Source organism: Rhinatrema bivittatum, chromosome 5, assembly GCF_901001135.1.
Source record: "Rhinatrema bivittatum chromosome 5, aRhiBiv1.1, whole genome shotgun sequence".
NCBI lineage: Eukaryota > Metazoa > Chordata > Amphibia > Gymnophiona > Rhinatrematidae > Rhinatrema > Rhinatrema bivittatum.
The window spans coordinates 309,338,409-309,360,339 of NC_042619.1; the positions used below are offsets into that span (position 1 = coordinate 309,338,409).

Sequence of the window (21,931 nt, forward strand, 5' to 3'; positions counted from 1 at the left end):
TACTGAAATTGTTCCTGAGTAACAATACAGTGAATAGTGTATACATATAGTTATTACATGAACGATTGTGAAGTAATCTGATGCATAAAATGATTTATAATCAAAGCAATATTACAGAAATGAAGACATTGAGGGGGAAATGTTATAACTGCCCACAAAGTCTGCAAGAACTTTTTACCCATGGACCTTGCCCCAGTTTTCGAAGGGAAAGTGCATGCATATTTTCCCTTTGAAAATTATCCTAGGAAACCTACCTGCACACATTCGCACCTGCTGATTTGTGTGGGTAGCTTTTTTGAGAAACCGTCCAGGTGTGTTTCTGAAAATTCCAAAGCATGCGGGTAAGAGTAAACCCAGCCCCGCCCCCAGTCATTCCTCCTCCTAGTGTGGGTAAAGTTTGGCTTCCGGTGTCACTAGGCTCACAGGGTTACCCACCTACTAGGAGTGCAGCTTTCTAAAACATTGTTATACCTGCAGAAATGACTTTTCAAGTTACTCTCTCGTGAGTCTTAAAATTGTCTTCACAGAGGACAATTTTCCCGTCCCCGTATGTGGTAAATAGTGACTTACTCGTGTAAATTGGCTGTCAGAAAAATTGCTGTCTCTCAGTACAGCTAAAAATAAGTGTATTGTTCCTCAATCCACGTACTTTTACGTCCATTTAGGGGAGGCGTCCTTGGGGGCATGTTTTGAGTGGGATCAGAAAACACCATGTGGGACCCGAAGATAGCGCCTTGCTGAGACGTGTTGTGAGGCGCTCTGCTCCGCTGGGACTTTTTCCTGTGAAAATGTTCTTTCTCGATGGCTAAGCAGAAAGGAAAGCTTTGCAGGGGTTCCCTCTACTTACCCACAGTCTACGCCGATGCAACAAACTGCGATACCTGAGCCCCTCTACCTTTCTCAGTCTTTGTTGGGGGTCGGCCTTGTCGCTGGATCTGAAGGAGCAGTACAGCGGCTAGAAGAGCACACAGATGTTTCACTCAGCCCCGACACCGGGGGTTACTCCATTCCCGGTGTTCTCCAATATCGCGTTATCAGCAAGCGCTTCAGACCTGGCGATTTGTGACCAGGACGGTGGCACTGGGGGTGCCATGGCGTTTGAACGAGCATCTGATGGGGTAGCTGTCCAAGGAGCTCAGTGCCGGTATTTTGCTGGTGGCGAGGAAGATGTGCCGGAGCTTGGTGATGAATGGTTTCCTTTCGAGGCAAGTATCGTCTATTCCTTGCCTCCTGTGGTTTCCAGTCTGCATTCAGGTTTACACCCTGCTATCTTGACCACTTAAATCCTCCCCTGTTACATTGACAAGTGTTGTGGAGCGCTAGGAGAGCGATCCCACTCCTGGGTGATGTGTGTCCTTGGGCCACGGCTCGACCCCAGAGGGCTCTGAAGAGGGGCCGTGGGAGGCATGGCATGCCCGAGCATGGGCTGGACGGAAGCAGGGCTGGAGTGACATGGAAGACAGGCCCTCCTCCAGACCTGCACGCTTCGGAAGACCCAACAACGCAATGTTGGTCTTGTGAACAGTCCTCCGACCGTTCCCAGCCCTTTCGGACCTGCCGCAGGGTACAGCACGAAGCAGCAGGCCGGATGGAGGCCAGGACAGCGAAGACTGGAACATGGATTCAGACGAGACTCAGGAACGACGTAGACTCAGGCATAGACGTGGACTCAGGAACGAGGTGCAGGATCCATAGACGTGGACTCAGGCATAGATGCAGGATCCTTAGACGTGGACTCAGGCAAAGACGTGGACTCAGGAATGAGGTGTAGGATGCATAGACGTGGACAGGCACAGACGTGGACTCAGGACTGGATGCACAGAGGTGGAATCAGGAACGAGGGCTGAAGGTAGACATGGGCACTGACCCTCAGGGCGCCCTACTCAGACCACCCACGGGACTGAGTCGCGGACCACCCTGTCCCATGCGCGCCCTACACAGCCCTGGAAGGCTGGTCACGGACCACGCAGAGAGCGGGAGAGCACAGGAAAGAGGAAGCAGGTTCGCTGCATTCCTGGCAGCACAAGGCGAGGATACGCTGCTCTCCTGGCAGCACAAGGCGAGGATACGCTGCTCTCCTGGCAGCACAAGGCAGATTAAAGCATCAGGATCAGGAACAAGGATATCAGGAACATCAGGACTGGAACACAGATACTGGAACAGGAGACACACCTCAGGGCTGGAACATGGACATCAGGAGCAGCAGGAACATCAGGACTGGATCAAGAGACAGACCTTGGGACTGGAACGGCAGGCAGACATCAGGACTGGACGAGGAGCTCCGACAGGTAACACGAAACACAGGACCTTGCAGAAGTGCTGGAACATGGACGACTTCCTGGAGCAAAGGATCTCAGGAGTGACCAACTCCTTGCGAAGGCAAAGACAGACTGAACGTTGAATCCCTTTGTAGAGCTGAGGTGGACAACGCCCAGGGAGGGGTCAGCAGGGGGCCACACCCGGCTGGCCCTTTAAGAGGAGTAGAGAGGCGCGCGCCCGCGCCCTAGGGAGCTGGAGAGAAGAGCTGGAAGCTGGTGGCGTCCTCAGCCACGTGGAAGGCCAGGGAAGCAGTGGAGCAGCCCTGGGCTGGAGCTGGGTGAAGGCAGGTCAGTGGAGCAGCTCCCAGCTGCAAGGACAGAAGCAGGAAGAAGCAGAGAGAGGTAAGGCTGGCTGCAGGGGAAGCGGGGGAAGGGCTGACTGCAGGAACGGCTCCATGCCATGAAGACAGCAGGCAGAGCAGAGAGCTGAAGCAGGCTGCAGGCACTGGCAGGGATGGCTTCCCAGCCAGGCAAGGACCCGGACTGAAACAGGCACTGGGAGAGACGGCCTGCTCGCTGAAGGTCCCGGGATCGCAGCAGCACGTCGGGGAAAGGCAGAGACAGCAGCCGAGGAGCAGACCGCATGGCAACAGCTGTGGGAACGGCCCCAGCTGATTCAGGGAGAAAGAAGCAGCCCGACTGGCTGTGGCTGTAACAGGGTAAGAGCCTGCCCACGCTCTTGCGGGCAGGAGCGTAACAGACAAGTATAAGAATGGTTCTTTCATCAGTGGAATTCTCACTATCTTCTTTGACTGCTACTATTAGTAACATACGCAGCTAGACCCAGTCTCTGGAAGGAGTATTGACGGCCCACTCTGATCAAACTGGGGAATTAAAACAAACTACTGAGAAATTTTCTGCTGTGTAGGCTTCCCTTCCCAGGTCAGGAATGTGATTCATTGCAAGATAGAGAACCTTGAGAACTTCCCTAGAAGTATGAATCTTCTTGTGTTGAACTTCTCTGTGACAGTCATGATATTTCCGGCTGAACTTTTTAAATCATATATGTGGGATGTGCTTGGTCTTTCCCACAATACCATGCCTGCCATTGTAAAAGCTTTTTGCCTCCCTGGAGGGAGAGGGGTGGCAGGTGGTGGCAATATCCTGGGCATGCCTCAGGAGGGAGAAGTTCTGGATATTACAGCTATTTTGGAATTGACAGTGGTTGGTTAGGCACATAGGGCCACGCTTTTGGTGATGTTTTTCTCTATGCAAGATCGAGAGTTGGTGCTCCATTAGTTTTTTTCATTCTGCTCATGCTTTTTATGGGGTTTAAAATTTCAGATTTTTCCTGACTTTTGCAGAGCTATGCAAGATCCAAGAAATTAAATTCTTGGCTATGTGCCAGGAGGAGGTAACTTTGGGGGCTCGTTATTTTTTCCTGCATTTTCCCTGCAAATGTTTGGTTGTTTTTTCCCACTGAGAAATTTGCCGTCTTTGAACGTTCACAGTTACTTCGTTTTATAAATTCCAGGGTCCCTAGTGAGAGTCCTCCTGCCGTCTGATGTTAGAGAGTGAGGGTGGTTATGTAGAGTCATTCCTGGGTTATTGTTTATTTAGGGAAGCGTCTTTGGGAATAGATTTCCTTTTTCTCCTTTTAATGTTTATTCCCAGATGTTCTGGGCCTCCACAATTGATAATGGTCTCTGTTAGTAGTTCAATATGATGTTTTCCTTGATTTAATATTCTGTCATCTCTTCTTATTGATTGCTTTTTTCTTGGAGTATGGTATGCTTATAGAGTTGTATTTAAATTATAAATAGTTAAAAAAAAAAAAGAGAACACTATGGGCCAGATTTTAGTAGCTACATGCGGGTGTAGATTTGTGCGCGTAACCCGGCGCACACAAATCTACACCTGATTTTATAACATGCGCATGCAGCTGCGCGCATGTTATAAAATCCAGGGTTAGCACGTGCAAGGGGGCGCACACTTGTGCACCTTGAGCGCGCCGAGCCCTAGGGGAGCTCTGATGGCTTTCCCTGTTCCCTCCGCCCCCCCTCCCACCTTCCCCTCCCTTCCCCTATCTAACCCACCCCCAGCCCTATCTAAACCCCCCCAACCTTTGTTTACTAAGTTACGCCTGCCTCTGGGCAGGCATAGGTTGTACGCATCGGCCAAGTGCCACATGTTATAAAATCCGGGGTCGGCGCGCGCAAGGGGGTGCACACTTGTGCACGCCGAGCCCTAGGGGAGCCCCGATGGCTTTCCCTGTTCCCTCCGAGGCCGCTCCAAAATCGGAGCGGCCTCGGAGGGAACTTTCCTTCCTTCCACCCCCCACCTTCCCCTCCCTTCCGCCCTGCCCAGCCCCGCCCCTTTTTTCGAGCCCCGGGACATAAGCGCATCCCGGGGCTTTATGTGCGCCACCGGGCCTTTTGAAAATAGGCACATCGTGAGTAAACCCCCCTACACGCGTGTAAATCCGCCTGGATTTATGCCCATAGGCTTTGAAACTCTCCCCTATGTATAGTATTTTCAAGATTTTCCTCAGAAAATCTACCCAGAAGGAGGGTAATTTTCAGAAGGAATTCTGTGGGTTAAAGTAATGCTTTACCTGGAGAAATAGCAGTTTGGAAAAGTGTGTGACCGATACATGTGTAAAATTACGTGCACATACCCCATATGCACATAGAGGAGCTTTCTAGGGGGATGGGTAGAGTTGGGACTTATGCACATAATTGTTTATTTAAAAAATATGCATGCAAATTCTCTCAGCAAAACTATGCGCATGAAATAGCAGGTGTAATTATATGTGCACAGTTTTGCCAGGATAATTTTCAAAGCTGATTTATGCTCCTAAATCCACCTTGAAAATGGTGTAACTTAGGCAGGCAAGATAAAGAGGGAAATGCTGCTGGAAAAGAAAGGTAAGTGAGAGAAGAGGATGCAAGGGAGAGAAAGAGAGTGGGATGCTAGGCATCATGGCCAGGGGGAAAGAGCAGGACGGAGAGGATACTGGTGCTAGGCACAGGCCCGGCATGACCGGGTGTTCATACCGTGCATTTGTATGGGGCAGCACACCTGGAGGGGGGGTGGGGGGCAGTAGTAGCAGGAGAGGCCAGAGGAACCTAATCTGCTGGTGGCTGAAAAGGAAGAGAGGCTGCAGGCCACCGGTGGAGCTCAACACGCCAGTGACTGAAAATTTGGAGAGGTCACAATGTTTCCTTTCATCTGCAGGGGCAAGGTAGCGGAAGCTCGCAACACTTGTGGAAAAGTTGTGCACAGTTTCACACAGCTTCTGAATCCCGCCCCCCAGCTCAGGAAGGCCAGTGGGCTGTGGTGGAGCTCATCCCACCGTGGCCTGAAGTCAGGAGTAGGCCTGCGGGGCTGTGGTGGAGCTCATCCCACCACAGCCCAAAGTCAGGTGTGTGTGTGAGAGAGAGAGAGAGAGTGAGTCTGTGCGTGTGTCAGTGTGTGTGTGTGTCAGTGTAAGAACCTGTATGGATATGTATGTGAGAGAGCTTATGTGTGTGTCTATGTGTGATTATGCGAAAGCTTGTGTGTGTCTGTGTGAGAGCCTGTGTATGTGTCTTTGTACATGTGTGTGTGCTTGGGAGAGCCTATGGTTCACATATAGGCTCTCATAGGCACAAACACACACACACACACACACACACACACATAATGTGTCTGAGAGAGGGAGCATGTGTGAGAGCATAGGCATATATAAGAGAGAGAGTGTAAGAGAATGAATGTGTTATTTTTTGTGTGTGAGAGAGGATAAAGTTTGTGTAGCCTTACCTCCCCCAATCCACGATAATCTCAGGGTAACTGGAAATCAAAAGATCCCAGGTATTGAGAGCAGGAAACTTTTAATCCTCATTAATTTAATGTTTCTGCTGTTTTGAAATATTTTATTGTTTAGGAAATATTAGAACATTTTTTTAATTATTGGATTTTTTATTCTTGAGATGTTTTGAAATATTTTATTGGTGTTTGGGAAATTTTGTGTTACAGTTTTGGCTGCAGTGCAACCGCCTCACCACCAGGGGTCCCTCTAGTGCTGGCTTTTCTGACAGGCCCAGTCCATCTCCTCTGTCCACTCTATGTTCTGGGTGTGCCCTTATAACCCTGCCTGACAGTTGCCTCGGTGCTTCGGCATCGAGCTCTCCTGGGCTCCCTGCTCTAGCCTTGCGCGGCCTTTGGGCCTTTCCTTGCGCGGCCTTCGGGCCTTCTTCCTTGCTTTCCTTCCCTGGCCTACGGGCCTTCTGACCTGCCTTGCCCCGCTTACGGTGTGTGGCCTACGGGCCTTCTGTGTATGTGTGGCCTACGGGCCTTCTGACCTGCCTTGCTCTGCTTACGGTGTGTGGCCTACGGGCCTTCTGTGTATGTGTGGCCTACAGGCCTTCTGACCTGCCTTGCTCTGCTTACGGTGTGTGGCCTACGGGCCTTCTGTGTATGTGTGGCCTACGGGCCTTCTGACCTGCCTTGCTCTGCTTATGGTGTGTGGCCTACAGGCCTTCTGTGTGTGTGTGGCCTACGGGCCTTCTGACCTGCCTTGCCCCGACTACGGTGTGTGGCCTACGGGCCTTCTGTGTGTGTGTGTAGCCTACGGGCCTTCTGACCTGCCTTGCCCTGCTTACTGTGCCCTGACCCAGCCTGAACCTAGACACTGCTTTCTGCCGCCTGCCCTGACCCAGCCTGAACCTAGACACTGCTATCTGCCGCCTGCCCTGACCCAGCCTGGACCCAGACACTGCTATCTGCCGCCTGCCCTGACCCAGCCTGAACCCAGACACTGCTATCTGCCGCCTGCCCTGACCCAGCCTGGACCCAGACACTGCTATCTGCCGCCTGCCCTGACCCAGCCTGGACCCAGACACTGCTATCTGCCGCCTGCCCTGACCCAGCCTGGACCCAGACTCTGTTTTTGCCATTCCTGTCTCTCTCAACCTGGCGCCACCCTTCTGGGTGGTGTTCACGACTCCTGACCGGAGCCCAGCCGTAACAGTATGCCGAAGCCATTCACATTGGGAGAGACAGAAAGGACTCAGTATTCAGACGGTGAGTCCTCACGGTTTATTATCTGTACCATTTGTCAAACTCTGAATTATCCTACGTACCTGAACTGTTTAGCTTGTCAGCTCTCGGACCAGGAGCACTGGATATGCAGCAACTGTCACAAAAGAAATGTGTCTGTATACCAAGAATGCCTTAATTGCAATTCTCCCAAACCAGGCTGGTGGAAGTGTCTCTGTCTTCCTTGTCTTTTGCCTCCAGGCAAACCCTGCCCCCGCTGCACAGCTAACGGGCCACCGTCTCCTCATAAAGATTCAGCCAGAGCTATCACACTCTGCCCTGCTTCTGGCTCAGCTAGGAATGTTTTCACCCTGGACAGTTTACTAACAGAAGATTGTAGCATAACTTGTCACAAAACTTTTCACCAAAAAGCAACTTATACTTCAGGAAAACCAAAAACTTACCTGGCCAAGAGAACTTCTAGGGGTTCCGTTCTAGGAGATCAAGCACAAAAAACAGATGGAACTCATTAACCCGAGCAGGGCTCTGCTTCCCACAGCTGCTGAACAGCCTGTAACGAGCACCTTCCCTAGACGTCCTAGAATGGCCTGTGCCTTCTCTAACCTGCTCCTCCAGAAACAAAATCAGGAGCTTCAGACTTTGGCTCGAGGTATCAAGCCCTTGGCAGTACAATCTGTGTCTTCCATGTACACTACTTCTAACCTTGCTGCTCTGCCATCTGAGTTTGCTTCATCGCCCCGAGAGGGGTCCGAGCCTGCTACATCGCCCGGAGAGGGGTCCGAGCCTGCTTCATCGCCCCGAGAGGGGTCCGAACCTGCTTCATCGCCCCGAGAGGGGTCCGAGCCTGTTACAACGCCCCGAGAGGGGTCCGAGCCTGCTTCATCACCCCGAATGGGGTCCGAGCCTGCTTCATCGCCCCGAATGGGGTCCGAACCTGCTTCATCGCCCCGAGAGGGGTCCGAACCTGCTTCAACGCCCGGAGAGGTGTTCGAGCCTGCTACAACGACCCGAGAGGGGTCCGAACCTGCTACAACGCCCGGAGAGGGGTCCGAGCCTGCTTCAACGCCCCGAGAGGGGTCCGAACCTGCTTCAACGCCCCGAGAGGGGTCCGAGCCTGTTACAACGCCCCGAGAGGGGTCCAAGCCTACCACAACGCCCAGAGAGGTGTCCGAGCCTGCTTCATCGCCCCGAGAGGGGTCCGAGCCTGTGACAACGCCCCGAGAGGGGTCCGAGCCTGCTACAACGCCCGGAGAGGTGCTCGAGCCTGCTTCATCACCCCGAAAGGGGTCCGAACCTGCTTCATCACCCCGAGAGGGGTCCGAACCTGCTTCAACGCCCCGAGAGGGGTCTGAGCCTGCTTCAATGCCCCGAGAGGGGTCCGAGCCTGCTACAACACCCGGAGAGGGATCCGAGCCTGTTACAACGCCCCGAGAGGGGTCTGAGCCTGCTACAATGCCTGGAGGGGGGTCCGAGCCTGCTTCATCGTCCGGAGAGGGGCCCGAGCCTGCTGCACTACCCCGAGAAGAGCCTGCTAAACCGGTCCTGCTGCCGCCCCCGGAGGGGCTTAAACCGGCCCTGCTGCCACCCCTGGAGGGGCTCAAACCGGTACCACTAACAGACTTTCTGACTCAGCCATCTGAGCCTGTTGAATCGCTCCAGCTGTTGCTGCCCTCGGAGGGGTCTGATTTCATCTTTGAGTACCCCCTGCTAAGATGGGACCCAGGAGGAGGGGGAGGCCTTGAGGAGGGGGTACTGTTACAGTTTTGGCTGCAGTGCAACCGCCTCACCACCAGGGGTCCCTCTAGTGCTGGCTTTTCTGACAGGCCCAGTCCATCTCCTCTGTCCACTCTATGTTCTGGGTGTGCCCTTATAACCCTGCCTGACTGTTGCCTCGGTGCTTTGGCATCGAGCTCTCCTGGGCTCCCTGCTCTAGCCCTGCGCGGCCTTCGGGCCTTTCCTTGCCTTGCCCTGCGCGGCCTTCGCGCCTTTCCTTGCCTTGCCCTGCGCGGCCTTCGCGCCTTTCCTTGCCTTGCCCTGCGCGGCCTTCGGGCCTTTCCTTGCCTTGCCTTGCGCGGCCTTCGGGCCTTCTTCCTCGCTTTCCTTCCCTGGCCTACGGGCCTTCTGACCTGCCTTGCCCCGCTTACGGTGTGTGGCCTACGGGCCTTCAGACCTGCCTTGCTCTGCTTACGGTGTGTGGCCTACGGGCCTTCTGTCTATGTGTGGCCTACGGGCCTTCTGACCTGCCTTGCTCTGCTTACGGTGTGTGGCCTACGGGCCTTCTGTGTATGTGTGGCCTACGGGCCTTCTGACCTGCCTTGCTCTGCTTACGGTGTGTGGCCTACGGGCCTTCTGTGTGTGTGTGTGGCCTACGGGCCTTCTGACCTGCCTTGCCCCGACTACGGTGTGTGGCCTACGGGCCTTCTGTGTGTGTGTGTAGCCTACGGGCCTTCTGACCTGCCTTGCCCTGCTTACTGTGCCCTGACCCAGCCTGGACCCAGACACTGCTATCTGCCGCCTGCCCTGACCCAGCCTGAACCTAGACACTGCTATCTGCCACCTGCCCTGACCCAGCCTGGACCCAGACACTGCTATCTGCCGCCTGCCCTGACCCAGCCTGGACCCAGACTCTGTTTTTGCCATTCCTGTCTCTCTCAACCTGGAGCCACCCTTCTGGGTGGTGTTCACGACTCCTGACCGGAGCCCAGCCGTAACATTTTGGATATTTTATTTAACTGGTTTGAAATATTTATTCTTTTTATAAATATGATTTTACTATTATAATGTTTTATGTTTCTTGATTTTATTACTATTATTTTTTTATGTTTAAATTTCCTTATTTTTTAATGAAAGACAAATAACAGCGGAAGAAACTTCACATTGGATCAAAAAAAAAAAATCAGATTATGCATAGCATACAGAAAAAGTCAGAATGTGAAAGAACATCCAATAAACATGATAAGTCAAATAGAGCAAAAATAGAAACGATCCAATCCCACATTGATGAATTGATAAGAGAAAGTAGAAAAATGAAAGAGAAATAAAGGAAGAAAGAAGAATAAGAGGGTAGAGAAATAGAGAGAAAGAGAACGATGAGAGAGAGATTGCTAGATGTCATAAGAACATAAGAAAATGCCATACTGGGTCAGAACAAGGGTCCATCAAGCCCAGCATCCTGTTTTCAACAGTGACAAATCCAGGCCATAAGAACCTGGCAAGTACCCAAAAACTAAGTCTATTCCATGTTACCATTGCTAATGGAAGTGGCTATTCTCTAAGTGAACTTAATAGCAGGTAATGGACTTCTCCTCCAAGAACTTATCCAATCCTTTTTTAAACACAGCTATACTAACTACACTAACCACATCCTCTGGCAACAAATTCCAGAGTTTAATTGTGCGTTGAATAAAAAAGAACTTTCTCCGATTAGTTTTAAATGTGCCCCATGCTAACTTCATGGTGTGCCCCCTAGTCTTTCTATTACTCGAAAGAGTAAATAACCGATTCACATCTACCCATTCTAGACCTCTTATGATTTTAAACATCTCTATCGTATCCCCCCTCAGCCGTCTCTTCTCCAAGCTGAAAAGTCCTAACCTCTTTAGTCTTTCCTCATAGGGGAGCTGTTCCATTCCCCTTATCATTTTGGTAGCCCTTCTCTGTACCTTCTCCATCGCAATTATATCTTTTTTGAGATGCGGCGACCAGAATTGTACACAGTATTCAAGGTGCAGCCTCACCATAGAGCGATACAGAAGCATTATGACGTTCTCCGTTTTATTCACCATTCCCTTTCTAATAATTCCCAACATTCTGTTTGCTTTTTTGACTGCCGCAGCACACTGAACTGATGATTTCAATGTATTATCCACTATGACACCTAGATCTCTTTCTTGGGTTGTAGCACCTAATATGGAACCCAACATTGTGTAATTATAGCATGGGTTATTTTTCCCTATATGCATCACCTTGCACTTATCCACATTAAATTTAATCTGCCATTTGGATGCACAATTTTCCAGTCTCACAAGGTCTTCCTGCAATTTATCACAATCTGCTTGTGATTTAACTACTCTGAACAATTTTGTGTCATCTGCAAATTTGATTATCTCACTCGTATTTCTTTCCAGATCATTTATAAATATATTGAAAAGTAAGGGTCCCAATACAGATCCCTGAGGCACTCCACTGTCCACTCCCTTCCACTGAGAAAATTGTCCATTTAATCCTACTCTCTGTTTCCTGTCTTTTAGCCAGTTTGCAATCCACGAAAGGACATCGCCACCTATCCTATGACTTTTTACTTTTCCTAGAAGCCTCTCATGAGGAACTTTGTCAAACGCCTTCTGAAAATCCAAGTATACTACATCTACCGGTTCACCTTTATCCATATGTTTACTAACTCAAAGGACAAAAAGGTATAGTGTCAGTTTACAAGGCACATTTTGGTAGAGATAGTACATAGTCATCCAACAGCTTCCACACTTAAGCCCAGGACGCTAATCTATTATATTTAATAGCCATAGTTTTTTCATATTTACTATAGAAACAAACTGAGTTCCACCAGAGATGATACGAAAGCAGGTCATTGCGTTTCCAGTTTGACATAATATTGTGTAGAGCTACAGTGAAAACCTTTGTGTATATGTAAAAATTTATTTTTATGTTTCCTTTGTTAACTAAGCTGTTTCATTGTATTCGACTAAGGAATTTTTTCCTGCTTTTTCTGTTTCACTGTAAACCAGCATGATTTGCATTTAATGCAAGAATGTCGGTATATAAAAGTTAAAAATAAATAAATAAATAAATAAATAAAAATCCAGTAGCTTCCATTGAGGTAAGGAGAGATCCAAAAAAGGATTCGCTCCCTTGAAAAAGACTAGAGCATAAATTGAGTGATGGAAAAAATGGACGATATAGTTTGCCAAATTTGCGTCCAAAAAGCGTGGACAAAGGGGCAAGAGAAAATCATATGTTGTAAGGTAGCCTTAGGTGTGAGACAGGTCCAGCAACAATGAGAAGTGAGTAGGCCTGCCCTGTGTAGTTTCCAGGGAGTCCATGCAGCTCTATGCTGAATAAAAAAGGAGGATTGTGTCAAACTGGATGATAAGGAGATACGTGTAGAAATAGACCATAAATGCTTCCATACTTGAGTCGTTATGGTAGCATTGATGTTGGCGGACCAAACAGAATCCAATTGATTCAGTTTAGAGAGATTAGAGACCTGTATAATAATTTTATATATTCTGGAGGCTAAGTGTCCCTTTGTTCCGTGATCCTGGTAAATGCTGAGAAGAAAAGGACACTTATTTAATGTCAATTGGGAAGAAAGAATGCTCCGTAATTGTAACCAATAATATAACTGTTTATCAGGCAGGTCAAATTTCATTTGTAGTGCAGAAAAAGATATCAACTGGGTATTCTCAATGACAGAAAAAAGAAACCAGATATCTTTTGCATACCAGATGGGCCAATTAAGAGTATGACATCCAGATTTCAGTAGCGGATTGTGCCACAAAGGAACCATGTTAGAATTATTCCAGGTGCATTCACCAGCTGGACATAAAGAGTTAAAATTTACATATACTTTATGCAAGGAGCGTAAAATAGGATTGGACGCATGTTGACGGAGTAATTTCATACCAGGGAAACAGGAAGCAGGGTATGGTGCAAGGATACTATATTCTATGCTTAACCATCGGGGTTGAACTCAAGGATCTCTCTCAGTTTCAAAATAATGATATGCCTGTTGTAATATAAAAGCTTGGTGATATGCATTGAAATCAGGAAAATTGACTCCCCCCTCAATTTTTGTCCTCTTCAATTTAAGTAGACAAATACGAGGAACCTTATTGCACCATAAGAATTTGGTAAGTAATCTATCAACATGTTTGTAGAAGTCTGCAGTAATATATGTAATCTTAGGTGCAATAATCATTTTAATGGTTTCCAACCATCCCCACCAGGTTAAATGTAAAGGGGACCACTTGAGCGCTAAATCACGTATAGTAAGTAGAATGTGAGACTCTGCATGACTCAGAGTTACCTATGGGTCGGAAAAAAATTTAATCCCTAAGTATTTGAGACCTTGAAGAACTTTTTGAATCGGAGACTGAGAGAGGTCCACTAGGGAACCAAGATAGTTCAGGGGAAGAAGTTCGGTTTTATTCCAATTGCTTTTGTAGCCAGATATAGAAGAATAAGATGCTATCAGGTCTAACAAATGAGGGAGAGAAGAGTCCTGATTAAGAAGGAATAACAATAAACCGCATATACAGAGAGTTTAAACATATCGGAGCCGATAGGCAACCCTTCAATAGCTGGGTCTTGCCTAATTGCAATGAGTAATGGTTCCAAAGCCAGGTTAAATAATAAAGGGGAAAGAAGGTAGCCCTGGCAGGTACCTCTGTGCAATGAAAAAAGGGGTGATCTCTGATTATTCATATAAAGGAAAGCTGATGGGGAGTGATACAATAATTGTATCCAGGAGATGAATATGGGACCAAACCCGAAACTATGAAAGGTGGAAAAAAGAAAAGGCCATTCAACCCGGTCGAAGGCCTTTTCTGCGTCGAGAGCTACCACTACTGCCGGAGAATGGAGTGATATTTCGGCCTCATGTACATGGAGAAAAAGACGGGTATTATTGGCAATCAACCGGTGTTTTATAAATTCCGATTGAGGGTGAATCAGAGATGTCATAATCGAGGACAATCTAGTAGCCAAAATTTTAGTAAAAATCTTATAGTCCATATTCAAAAGAGAGATTGGATGGAGGTTACCAATATAAGACTCATCTCTGCCTGGCTTTGGAAGTACCACTACACATGCTTCAGAAAAAGAAGAAAAAAGATCAGGTTGTAAAGGAGCCGCCAAGTAATAGGCGTGCAAATGCGGAACCAGTTCCTTCTGAAAGGTTCGGAAGAAGTCCTTAGTGAACCCATCTGGTCCAGGCGCCTTTCCCACAGAGAGAAAGGCAATGGCTTTAGTGATTTCCATAGTTGATAGAGGCTCATCGAGGCGTGCCATTTGTTCCGACGTGAGAGAAGGATGAGAGATGGTGGAGAAGAACTTCGTTATATCGGCATCAGATGAAATTAGTTCAGATTGGTATAAGTTATCATAGAAGTCACGAAAAGCTTGCAAAATATCTGCATCAGTGGTCAGTGGCTGGTTGGTTTGAGAATAAACTTTGACCACTCTCTTCTTGACTGCTCTATTTTTCAGATAAGATGATAATAAATGACCACACTTATTATTTCCAGCATAGTACAATGCGTGGGAATGAGACACATATAATTGCACTGATGCAGTAAGTGCTTGATTATAGAGATATTTTGCCTGTAGTAAAGCATCCAACGAAGCTTTAGTGGAGACTTGATTATGGACCGCCTCAAGATTAGCTACGTCTCTCTGAAGAGTTTCCAAGGTACTTTTCTGTTGTTTTCGCAAATATGATGAATAGCTGATAATGTCACCACAAATTGTTACTTTACATGCCACCCACAATGTGGATTCTGAGATGTCTGGATCCACATTAAGCTGGAAATAATCCGTGATTTTTGTGCGAAGCGTATCAACAAAAGTTGGTTCTGAAAGCAAAGCAGAGTTGAATCGCCACATCCACATTAACATTCAATTATCATTGTCTTTAATTTAATTGTTCTGTGTTGTTAATTATTTTTCTGTTCTTAATGGATATTTAAATTGTTCACATTAGTTCTTTATCTGTAAAGCCTGTTGCTAATGTTATTTTTTTTGTAAACCGAGGTGATGTTATTTACGTGCCGCGGTATAGAAAAAATCTCTAAATAAAATAAATAAATAAATAAATCTGATCCATGGAAATCGGATTCTGCAAGGCACATGTGATGAGAACTGCTGCATGATCTGAAATCAATATAGGTGCTATAGCGGCTGAGATGATCCGAGAAATTAGCTGTAAAGAAGTTAAGAAATAGTCAATGCGGGAATGCGAAGCGTGAGGAAAGGAATAAAACGTATAATCTTTGGTTGTGGGGTGAAGGAGACTCCAAGGGTCCGAGAGACCAAGTGAAGACATAAAATGTTTAATTACTGTGGAAGATTTGGATTGGGTGGGACGAACTGTCTATTTTTTGTCAATAAAAGGATCCAGAGGCTGATTAAAGTCTCCACCAATGATGGATTGTTGAGAGTCTACATTGAGCAGATGAGCAAACATAGAATGAAGAAAGGAAGGGTCGAAAACCGTGGGAGCATAGAGGTTGAGAATAGTAAATTGTTCCTTATTTATAGAGACCAGAATGGAATTCCATCTCCCATCGGGGTCTGCTTCTTGCCGCAATACTGTGGCATCCAGATGTTTATGCAGAAGGATTGCTGTGCTCCTTTTTTTTTGAACTGCTGGGCTAAAAAAAACCTATCCCACCCATTGTTGTTTAAGCTTAAGGGACTCAGCAGGTGTAAGATGTGTTTCTTGAAGTAGAGTGACATCAGTATGTAAAGATTGTGATTGTAAATAGGTGAGAATCTTCTTTTTATGGGATGTGAGAAGCCGTTGACATTCAATGAAACCACAGTGATAGCAGAGATCTTAGTCGTCATTTGGAGGGAAAAACGTGAAATAATGAAATATAAACAACACTATAGCCCATATTGAGACATAGATGGTAGAGACATCTAGCAAAGAGAAAGATAAGAGCAGAGAAAGCAAGAAAAGGGGTAGAAAAGAAAGAGAGAAAGAATAGTATATGCCGGCAAACAAGCTGGCAGCAGAAATGAGACTTAGTAAGCATTGAGTGTGCATTGCACTAGTACTCAAGAAACAAATAAAGAGCCTCAAGGTGGACCATTGGCCCCTTGAGACCGCAGCTCTACATATATAAAAAAGAAGCTGAGGCTGATGCCACCAGGAACATTAGTATAGAAAATTGTCCTTAGTAAATTGTAAGAAATCCAAAATTTAGAGAGGCGGATGTGAATTGCAATCCGCAAAATTGGCACTTATAATTTACAGATGGTTAACCTCAACCATCGGAACTAGCAACAAAAATAAGAAAAATTGTAGGTAAAAAAGAATAAAAGAACAACTGAATATCGAGGCCAATGGAAAGAGAATCTCATTCCAGCTCTGCAGGAGATATCTATAGTTTAAACCTCCTGTTGACAAAACAAAGCCCGATATGAGCTTGTTGCTTCAGGTGACCATCGATTGCGCCACTTCAAAGGAATGCAGGAATTCATCCAAATCCTGTGGACTATGAAACATTTTAGTTTGGTTATGACAGGTAATCCGCATCTGAGCCGGGTAGAGTAGCCCATATTTAGCTCCCAGCGCTTGCATTCGAGGCCTCAGGGCTAAGAAGGCCTTCCGTTTATCTGCCGTTGTTTTAGCCAAGTCAGGAACAAATAATATGTTGTGCCCTTGGAATTGTATAGGGGCTTGCGTTCTGGCAGCAGTGAAAATAGCTAAAACATGAGGATAGCGTAACACTTTAAATATAATTGGCCTAGGGTATTTCGATTGAGAAGGAGGCCGTGATGGAATCCTATGCGCTCTCTCTATTTCAAAAGGGTGGGCCAAATCCAAGCGCAGACATTCGGAAATCATGCACAGCAAAAATTGTGAAACGTCGGAACCCTCGACTCCCTCCGGAATCCCCAGAATTCTTATGTTATTGCATCTATTACGATTTGAGAGATCTTCCAAGGTTTGTTGCATTTTCTCAAAGTCTTTCGTAATTCGAGGGATTGACGCGGTAGCGATCAGTAAAGACGATACTTGAGTCTCGACATCATCCACCCGATTCTGAAAAACCTCCATCCTCGTTATCATAGATTGTAAGTCACTGCGTATAGCCAGTTTTGAATATTGACCCCAATATGCATTTTGTAAGTGATATTTTTGCCTCAGAAAATTGTACTTTTGAATGCTCTTTTTCATGTAAAATTTATTGCAAACGCACAGTGGTTTGAAATTGAACTCTAATAAGACTGAGATTTTGCTTATTGGAGGTAGTCCAGAAAAACTTAATTTGCAGATTGGAGGTGAAGTGAAACAAGCAAAGGATGAGACAAAGATTTTGGGAGTAACATTAGATGATGGATGGACTTTTGAAAATCAGATCTGTAAGGTAGTGCGTATGGCATTCTTGTGGCTGAGAATGGTCTGTCAATTGAGGCCTTTCCTTAATATTCACTCACTAACATTGCTGGTCTATACTTTGGGGTTGGCTATGGTTGACTATGCGATCTATTGTACTCTCCCTGGGACATTCATAAGGCATTTACAGGTCATCTAAAATATGACTGCAAGGATATGTTGGAGTGTACAAGGTGAGATCCAGTGGCACTCTTTTTGAAAAAAAGTACACCAGATCTCCTGTAAATTTAAAATATTAGCATTAGCCTTCAAAATCACCACAGCTAGAAAATTGGCTGTCTTGGAAAAACATCAAGCAGGTTGCAGAGATCGCAACATCAGTTTCAATTGCAGCTGCCACCAATCAAGGCAATTCATCGTGTTAGGCTCCAGAACAGAGCATTCCCAGTAATAGTTCCAAAATTATGGAATGATTTGCCCCTGATGATCATGGAGGAGCAAGATCTAATGAAATTTCATAAGAAATGAAAGATATGGTTGATGGTAAATGATATGATCTGAGGTATGGAAAGAGCACAATTTGTAATTTGTCTGTAATATTGGTTTACTCTGTTTTATGATTTTAATATTTTGTATATGAATGCATTTATTATTGTACACCGCTTTGAGGGACTGGTTTTAAATCAGGAAAGTGGTTTATAAAATTCATGAAATAAATAATTTGTGTGCATACGCAAAGGGGTCTGGTAGGTTGGAGCGAGGAGGGTGGCATGTGTTCAAGGCTGTAAGGTTTGCTTAGGGTTACCTTTTACCCTTCCCTTGACCATGAGTTCTGGGGGGGGGGGGGGGGGGGGGGAGTAAGCAGGTGTCAGTTTTAAAAATATAGATTGCAGGAGGGAACTGGGATTTTTTTGATGGGCCCGGGACAGAGACTGAATGAATCGTGGGAGCCAGCACAATAATTGATCGCACATAGCAGCATAAAAGCTAGCATTGACCCTGGCTAGGCAGAGAGTAAAGGAAATGTATGGGAGGAAGAAATGGGTGCACTGCTCCAGAGTCACTACCAAAGAAAAGAGTGCTGTGCCATAGCTGCTGTAAAGGTGGGGGAGGAGAGGCACAATTTCATTTTTTGCACAGGGTTCAAGTTAGCCTAGCACCAGCCCCAGGGGCTTTCCCCTCACTGATTGGGACCTTGATATAGCTCAGATTCTGCAGCACACGTGGTTTGAGAAGATGCCTATCCACATTGCCTGCCTACTGCTTCTTCAGAGAGGCAGGCTTAGCTATGGCTTGAGTTCTGCAGGGCAAAGGGAGTTTGAGAGCATACTCATCCTTACTGCCTCTCTCTCCCCTTCATTCTGCAGGGTGAAGGCATCGCATATCGTGGACGTGTCCTACTGGAGTTGGCCACCAACATGGAGGAGATTCAGAAGCCAAATGTGACCAGCTTGCTCAGTGAGATTGTCTCTGAAGTAGAGGTACTCTCAAAAATGGATTACTTGAATAGCTGTTCCCCATAAGCCAAGGCTTCCCAAACTATGGGTCGGGACCCCAAATGGGGTCACAGGTTCCTCAAACAGCAGTGCTCTTCAGATGCCAGCAACATTAATAGTGGAAGTTAGCATGAGGCCTGTGAGCCAGCACACACTAACAGGCCCTGTAGTGATCCCACCCTCCCTGGAGTTTCCATGGTAATGGGAAAGGCCTGCTCGAGGAGGGATCAGAGCCTGTAAACTTGCACTGGCTCAGGCCTTGTGCTGATTTTCATTACTAATGCTGCTGCCACCTGCAGATCACCATTGGGCTTGGGAGCAGCCATGAAGGAGGACTGAATGTGCATAGGCCAGTGGAGACTGCCACTGCTCCTCTTTCCACATAGCACAACCACTGAACTTACCCAAAGAAAAATGTTGCTCTTTTCAGCTGCCTGCCCTCTTTTCCCATCAGTTGTCATCCAACAGTGGCCCAGGTCCAAAGGAAAATGTTGCTGCTGATCCTGGCAGAGAGGCTGTCTGGAGAAGGGGCCGCTTGAAGGGATGGATCAGATGCAGGAGCGTTTTGAGGGTTCAGTCAGCTAGAGAGGGATTAGCTATGGAGGATGAGAAAAGAGGAATATCAGAAGATCAACTGGGAAAGAGGAGTTGGGGGGATGAGAGAAGGACTGGAAATGAGGCTGGATATTTGAGAGATAGGATGTGAAATGAGATTGAGGAGGGAAAGGGAGATATGGCAAGAGAGAGGGGATGACAGAGGGTCATTAGGTGATTAAAAAGGACTTAGGAGTGAGAGGGAAGCAGCTATGGGGATATGAAAATGGCTGGAGAGGGTGAGAGGAGAGGGGATGGGCTGGGGAGGTGAAAGAAGCTAGGAAATGTAAGAGGGGCTGAGGTTGAAAATGAGGTTCTGCTGGAGGGGAGGAGGTTAAAGCCCTCTGGAAGGGGTGGAGATTAAGAGAATGGATCGACTGGTGACTGTGGAGGTTGAGAGGCAGAATCAGCTGGAGTGCAGGGAGGGTTGAGTGACCATTGGAGGGGGACTGTATCCTTACTAATTTGTTTTGGTCGTTTTCGGAGGGGTCATATGAATTTTCAAGTGCTAAAATGGGGTCATATTGGCTAAAAGTTTGGCATAAACCCTGTGTCAACCAACACCAAGGGACTGAATCCTGCGTCACACCAACCCCCAACAAATTCTGAGTCGCCCAACCCCAGGAAATCAAACCCTGGGTTTCATACAAAGGGTAGTGGATACATGGAACAGCCTCCCAATGGAGAAAGTGAGGACAAAAACAGTAACACAACTCAAGAAAGCCTAGGACAAGTACAGAGGAGCTCTGAGGAGAAGAAGAGATAGGCCTTATGGTCTTTATTGTCCATCATTTTCTAGCCATACATGCCAGTTTAGGAGAAGTGCATGCCTTTTCTGTCCTCTAAAACATAGTTTCTCCACCCATGGTATACACACTCTCGGGGATATGCAACACACAGGCAGAGAGTATATGATGAGGATAAGAAGAGCTAGTTCTAGTTATCTCTGGTGGTATTCAGGCCTATCTCTTATGATGAGAATCTTGTCATTTTAGAAGTTTTACTTCCTTTAAGATTCCTGTACCCCAGCCTTGACTTCCTGTGAAATTATTTTTTAAATGTCTCCATTCTCAAGATATTAAACTTTTCTTGTCAGCAGCACACATACAGGGAGCAATTTTTCATGCTCCCTGCATTGCTTGCAAGCCTGCATGAAAGTTTTCAAAGGGAAATGCCCTGTAGGGTTTCCCTTTGAAAATTCAGGAGCTATCACCACAGGCAATTCCATACTCATGGACTTCGCAACTGCTTTACAGTGGGCATAAAGTTGGTGCCAAAATGCATTTTTCCTCTTCATCCAGGCAAGCCGCCAGTCCACAGCAATGGGTTGTGCACTCCAGCCAGCAGGTAGAAATGGAGAACAAAGACTCGCTGATGTCACCCTCGTATAGCTCTGCTCAGGCAGCCAGTTTTTCTCAGTCTCCAGCAGGTAGTAGACAAGCATCTGTGCTTGTGGACCTTGGATTGAACACGCCGGTTTGACCTTCTGTGGTGAAAGTAGTAGCTCCCTCCCTCAGTTGAGTGTCAGAGAACCAATATCGGGAGACAAGCAAAAATATAAAAAAGGACAGGCGTGAGGTGAAGGCTGTGGCCCTAGCCCTCCTCCGAGCAGCAGAAGAGAACCGGTAGGCTAGGGAGGCCTTGGGCTCAGCCCTGCTGCATAGTCCTCTTCTCTGTCTGGTCCTGCTTTACTCTCTCCCTGCCTTTCTTGTTTTGCCAGTTCCTGTTCATGCCCCAGATCAGTCCAGACAAGTGGGTTTTGCATCCCTACCAGCAGGGAACAAAAACTTTTCTAAGACTGCTACATAAGCTAGAGGGCCACCTGCAGTCCCTCAGTATTTCTCTGACTCCAGCAGATGGTCGAGGTGAAAATCATGCAGTCTGGAGAATTAGATTAAAAAATAATAAATAAAGAAATAAAGAAGAAAAGAAGAGGCAGAACAGGATTCTTGTGTGGGCTCCCCTAGGTGTTAAGCAGCTTTGTGGGCCATCCCTCAGGTGGAGCAGGGCAAGCAGGGGGTTGGTATCCCTGGTTTAGCTCAGCCTGAGGTCAATGAGGGGACTGAAAGCCGGTGGTTCTGGCTCCCTTCTTCCCCTTGGACTGCTCCCTCTGGCTCTCCGGCATCTGAATCACAATCAGGAAAGTATTCTCTTTCTTTTTTCTGGGAGGTACTATTTTCACAGGCCTGTCTTCTTAAAAAAAAAGACAAGAGACAATGCGGGTGCAGATGGTGACTGGCTGGTCATGAGACTCCTGGGGGAGGAGAAGAAGAGCGAGAGGTCAAGGTCAACTGGGCACCCGGGTTGGGGGAGCTTTAGTGTGGCCTGCTGGCAGGCAGCTTCCCGTCAAGCGTGAACACATCTGGCTCGGACGAGCGCAAAGCGCATGCATAATGGCAGCAGCTGTGGGTCACGGCAAGTGCTGCAAGGCCGGTGGGGAGAAGAGTACGCTCCTAAGTGTA

The 21,931-nt window shown here is 47.2% G+C and overlaps 1 protein-coding gene across 1 annotated transcript in view; it reads left to right on the forward strand.

The window, feature by feature from the left end:
* Positions 1-21,931, forward strand: part of FER1L5 (fer-1 like family member 5) — a 495,517-nt gene that overhangs the window by 67,507 nt on the left and 406,079 nt on the right. Inside the window, exons 15-17 of the mRNA XM_029603280.1 lie at positions 18,747-18,821; positions 19,874-19,884; positions 20,430-20,466. Coding sequence (XP_029459140.1) covers positions 18,747-18,821; positions 19,874-19,884; positions 20,430-20,466 — 123 coding nt within the window. The remainder of the gene's footprint in view (positions 1-18,746; positions 18,822-19,873; positions 19,885-20,429; positions 20,467-21,931) is intronic.